General features: G+C 35.8%; 1 protein-coding gene across 1 annotated transcript; it reads left to right on the top strand.

Annotated features, from left to right (window-relative positions):
* Window positions 1–1504: 1504 nt before the first annotated feature.
* Window positions 1505–5071, top strand: LOC112420787 (uncharacterized). The gene has a single exon (XM_024780479.1). The coding sequence runs from the start codon at window positions 1505–1507 to the stop codon at window positions 5069–5071; it is 3567 nt and encodes a 1188-aa protein (XP_024636247.1).
* Window positions 5072–5418: the final 347 nt, after the last annotated feature.

Below are 5418 nucleotides of genomic sequence, written 5' to 3'. Positions count from 1 at the left end.
CCTGTCTTTATTTTCTTGGCTGAACATATGATTAGTTTCTCGCTTGTTCCTTCTTGGTATTGGAGTTACTAAGAGTTGTCTAAATGATAGAGGTCATTTCTCTAATCAATGCATTGCTATTGAAGTCAATCAGAATTTCAACAGGATATTTATGCGGACTGGTGTGGTTTACCTCGGTTTAGATTTCCGTAGGAGGCTGTTATTTTGGCTCTTTTTCTCTTTTGTCTTTTTTTTTGTTGGTTTTCTGTTTTTTTTTATTCCTCATCCGTTTATAAGTATGGTAGAAACATGAATTGAAGAACGAAATTCCTCATCCGTTTCAACAATTCATTATTAGCATGTTAACATAACTTACTTTGACCACATTTTTTAACTAATATATAAATACAAATATTAGTATGTAAGATGTTGTTTGATTTGTCTCAATGAATATTTTCAAATAGGATTATCAAAGTATGTGTTTATTTTTGAAAAAAGAAAATACGATTTTTTGTATGCTTATTTAAAGATTATTGACCATAAAAAATGATAAATATTAGAATTAATGCATATATATCTTGCACATTAATACATATACAGTTCTACAAATGTAAAATTTCTTTGTCAAAGTGAAAAAGATATAGTACAAATATCATTCTTTTAATATTCACCTCGAAGCAAACCCTTACCTTCAAAGGACATTAATGTTAATAGAATTGGTCCATGAACCCATCCATGGACCATGCATACTTGATTCACCTCAAAGTGGAGAGAAAAGGGTTTGCTTTTTTTGTGGATTTGGATTATGAGAATTTGCCAGAGTTTTGTACACATTGCAACATGGTGGGGCATTATCTGGAAATTTGCAGGAAAGTTAATAATGTTGATGATGAAGGTCCCAGCAAGGAGGATAGAAACAAGAATAAGCAAAAGAAGGTTTATGTTCAGACCAGGGAAAGAAGAATCAAGCGACTGGAATTGTTATTAAAGAGAATCAGGGCACTGGTAATATCAACAATGAGAACACAAGTACGGCGCAGCCAGTTATTAATATCAGTGATGAAGAGAATGAAGATATAGAGCAGAGGAACAGATTCACGGCTTTGGAGGAACTTGAAAATGATGTCAATATTGAAGATAATGCTTTAGTGGATAATGTCATGCAAAAAGAAACTGAGAATGAAGAAATCTCTTTTAATGACTCAATTTCTAACCATGATGATGTCCCTGAGAGAGTGCAGCAGGACATGCAATTTTTAAAAGATTCTTGGGCCAATATCATTGATAATGATGACGCGGAAAACAATCTTCTTGAAGAATTAGAGAAAGATGATCACATTGAGGCACCATTTCAAGTGGTGCAGTCAAAGAAGAAAGCAAAAAACCAGAAAAATAATACAAGTAAGAGTTCTTATTCAACCAGATCCAAGGCTGGTACTTCTAAACCTTTTAGATGAAAATTTTATATTGGAATATTAGAGGTTTGGCCAACACTCCATCCAGATTGGCTCTTAAAAAATTAATTATGCAAGAACACCCTGATTTCGTTATTATAGCTGAACCATGGATCCATTTTGATAAGTTTCCTAGAAGGTGGCTTATAAGATTGGGTCTGAAGCTTTTATCTTTGAACAACAGAAATCACCTTAAACCTAATTTATGGTGTATTTGTGCCATTGATCATCACCCTATTATTCATCAAATTAGTGATCAATTTGTAGCTTTTTCTGTCCATGATAATAATAAGTCTTTTGGTGTTGTGGCTGTGTATGCTTCAACTTGTTATCTAAAAAGAAGAGTGCTTTGGAATGAGCTTTCCAACCTGCAAAATCAATTCAATCTGCCATGGTGTTATATAGGTGATTTTAATGCAATTTTGGAAGCTAGTGAGCATAGAGGTAGGTTAGATCCTGCTAGGATCCCTATGTCTGATTTTCAAGATTGGTCCAGTAATAATGATTTGCTGCATTTACCAACTAGAGGAGCCTGGTTTACTTGGAATAATGGTAGAGGAGGTAGAGCTCATATAGAAAGAAGGCTTGATAGGACAATTTGCAATCAGTTATGGTTGAATTTCTGCTCAACAATGTCTTGTTCCACTTTAACAAAATTAAGTTCTGATCATTTCCCCTTGTTACTAGAATTTCAATACAATGAGTGTAATTTTAAATCCCATTTCAAATTCATGAAGATGTGGTCGTTGAAGGATGATTGCAGATCTCTAATTGCTAATAGTTGGAATGCAAATGTCATTGGTTGCCCCATGTTTGTGCTTAATAAGAAGCTTAAGATCCTGAAGGAGAACTTAAAGGTTTGGAATAAAAACTGCTTTGGTAATGTTCAAACTATGGTGAGAGATGCAGAGAAGAAAGTAAATGTTATTCAAACCAAGATTCAAAATGATGGCCACACTGAATCCCTATTGTCCCAAGAGAAGAAAGCACAAGCTGATATGGAGGGTGCTCTAAAAATTCAAGATTGGTTTTGGCAGGAGAAGGCTAAAGTTAACTGGCACACTGATGGTGATAGGAATACAGCTTATTTCCATAGAGCAACCAAAATCAAAAATGCAACTAAACTCATCTCCTCTCTGAGAATTCATGATCAAGTGACAACCAATCAGCAACAAATCTCTGATCACATAGTTCAGTATTTTAATAACTTATTTTGTGCTAACTCTGCTGTTTTGCAGGATCCTTTACTTGTGGAGGAAGTTATTCCAAATCTTGTGACAGATAGTATCAACACAATGCTCACTATGCTCCCTTCTCAGTTGGAAATTAAGAATGCGGTCTTTGATCTCAATAAAGAAGGGGCCTCTGGTCCTGATGGGTTTGGTGCCTTCTTTTATCAAACCTATTGGGACATTGTATCCATTGATGTAACAAATGCAGTTTTAGAGTTTTTTACTAAAAGTTGGCTCCTCCCAAACTTCAATGCCAATACTTTGATTTTAATTCCAAAGAATCCAAATGCAGACACAGTTGATCAGTACAGACCTATAGCCATGGCCAATTTCAAGTTCAAGATTATATCTAAGATTATTGCTGATAGGTTAGCCAAAATTTTGCCGGGAATTATTTCTGAAGAGCAAAGGGGTTTCATCCAGGGAAGAAATATCAAAGATTGCATTTGTCTGGCTTCAGAAGCTTCTAACTTGTTGAACAAGAAATCTTATGGGGGTAACTTGGCCCTTAAGATTGACATTTCTAAAGCTTTTGACACTATGGATTGGAAATTTTTACTTAAAGTTTTGAAGTGTTTTGGCTTCAATGATACTTTTTGTACTTGGATAGATGTGATTCTTAAATCAGCAACCTTATCTATATCTATCAATGGAAAACTTCATGGATATTTTCATTGTGATAGAGGAGTGAGACAGGGGGACCCATTGTCACCTTTATTATTCTGCATTGCTGAAGATGTTTTGAGCAGAAGTATTTCTAAATTGGTTGAGGATGGGAAGCTGGATTTGATTCAGGCTTCTAGAAATGTTTCCCTTCCCTCTCACAGTTTGTATGCTGATGATATTATGGTATACTGCAAAGGTAAACATTCCTGCTTAATTGCCCTCAAAGAATTGTTTCAGAGATATGCATTGGCCTCAGGACAGATGATCAGTGCCAGTAAATCAATTATTTTCTCAGGATCAATCCCTCATGCTAGGCTTTCTCAAATTGCTAATTTCATTGGTTTCAAAATAGGTCAGCTTCCTTTTACCTATCTTGGAGTACCAATTTTTAAAGGGAAACCTAAGGTGGTTTATTTCCAGCCTGTAGCAGATAAGGTTAGACTCAAGCTAGCTGCTTGGAAAGCTTCTTTGCTTTCAATAGCTGGTAGAGTCCAACTTGTAAAGTCAGTGGTTCAAGGGATGCTTATTCATAGTATCACTGTTTACTCTTGGCCAACATCTTTACTTAGAGATTTGGAAAAATATATTAAAAATTTCATTTGGAGCGGTGATACATCCAAAAGAAAGCTTGTCACTGTGTCTTGGAAAAATATATGCAAACCCTATGATGAAGGTGGTTTAGGGATTAGATCCCTGATAAAACTCAATGAAGCTTCTAACTTGAAACTTTGTTGGAATCTTGCAAACTCTGACATGCAATGGGCAAGAATTTTGAGGAGCAGAACCGTTAGAGGAAGCAACATTATTAATCACCACATTTTCTCTTCTTTGTGGAGTAGTGTGAAGCAAGAGTTTTCAATCATCAGAGAGAATTCCAAGATTTTAATAGGTGATGGAGAGAACACTTTATTCTGGACTGACAAATGGGGAGGGCCACCTCTTTGTGATATTCTTCAAATTCCACCTAACATCCATCATCTCCTTAAATCCAGAGTCAGTGATTATATTCAGAACTATCAGTGGAACATACCTTGGCAATTACAAACTCTTTTTCCAAACTTAAAGAATCTTGTGGAGCAAGTCACTATTCCTGTTGTGCACAAATGTGATAAGCTTGTCTGGACCAATTCAGCTTCAGGTGACCTATCTCTAAAAGAAGCCTACTTGTTCAAAAGCCAGCATATTCAGAATATTCATTGGGCCAAAACAATATGGAGTAAGGACATTCCTCCTTCAAAGTCTCTAATAGCTTGGAGAATAATGCATGACAAAATGCCTACAGATGAAAAGCTCAGAGAAAGAGGCTGCAATCTCCCTTTTATTTGTAACCTTTGTCTTCAACAAGAAGAAACAACTTTCCATCTCTTCTTTGATTGTTCTTTTTCCATCAGATTGTGGACATGGCTCTCTCAAATCCTTAACCTGAATTTGCATTTTAATGATGTTGAAGAAATTTGGAAACTGTGTGACAGGTCTTGGACTCCTCAGTGTAGGCTCGTGATTAAGGTAGCCATTGTGAACATTCTGGCCACTATTTGGTTTGTTAGGAACCAAGCTAGGTTTAACAATAAAACAATTCAATGGAGGTCAGCTATCAGTCTTGTTTCATCTAGTGTTTCCTTTACTGGTAACAATACAACTTTAACCTCCTCTTCCTCTATGACTGATTTCCAAATTCTTAAGAAGTTTAACATCTCTATTCATCCTCCTAAGGCTCCAGTTATTAAGGAGGTGATTTGACATCCCCCTTTGATCAATTGGACAAAAGCTAATACTGATGGAGCGGCGACTTCCACTAGTTCTGCTTGTGGAATCATTTTCAGAGACTTTAATGCTGATTTTTTACTTTGTATGTCTGAAAATTTGGGTCCAGGTAATGCTTTTAGTGCTGAGCTTTGTGGTGCAATGAGGGCCATTGAAGTAGCATATCAGAAACAATGGTTCAATTTATGGTTGGAGACTGATTCTCAACTTGTTGTTTTGGCTTTTAATAACTCCTCTTGTGTTCCTTGGAGATTAAGAAATAGATGGGAAAACTGCAACAACCTTTTGATTAGTATGAATTTCATGGTCACTCATATATATAT

Source organism: Medicago truncatula, chromosome 4 (genome assembly GCF_003473485.1).
Source record: "Medicago truncatula cultivar Jemalong A17 chromosome 4, MtrunA17r5.0-ANR, whole genome shotgun sequence".
Lineage (NCBI taxonomy): Eukaryota > Viridiplantae > Streptophyta > Magnoliopsida > Fabales > Fabaceae > Medicago > Medicago truncatula.
The sequence above is the reverse complement of the archived record's forward strand: the minus strand, read 5'-3'. Positions and strand labels throughout refer to the sequence as shown.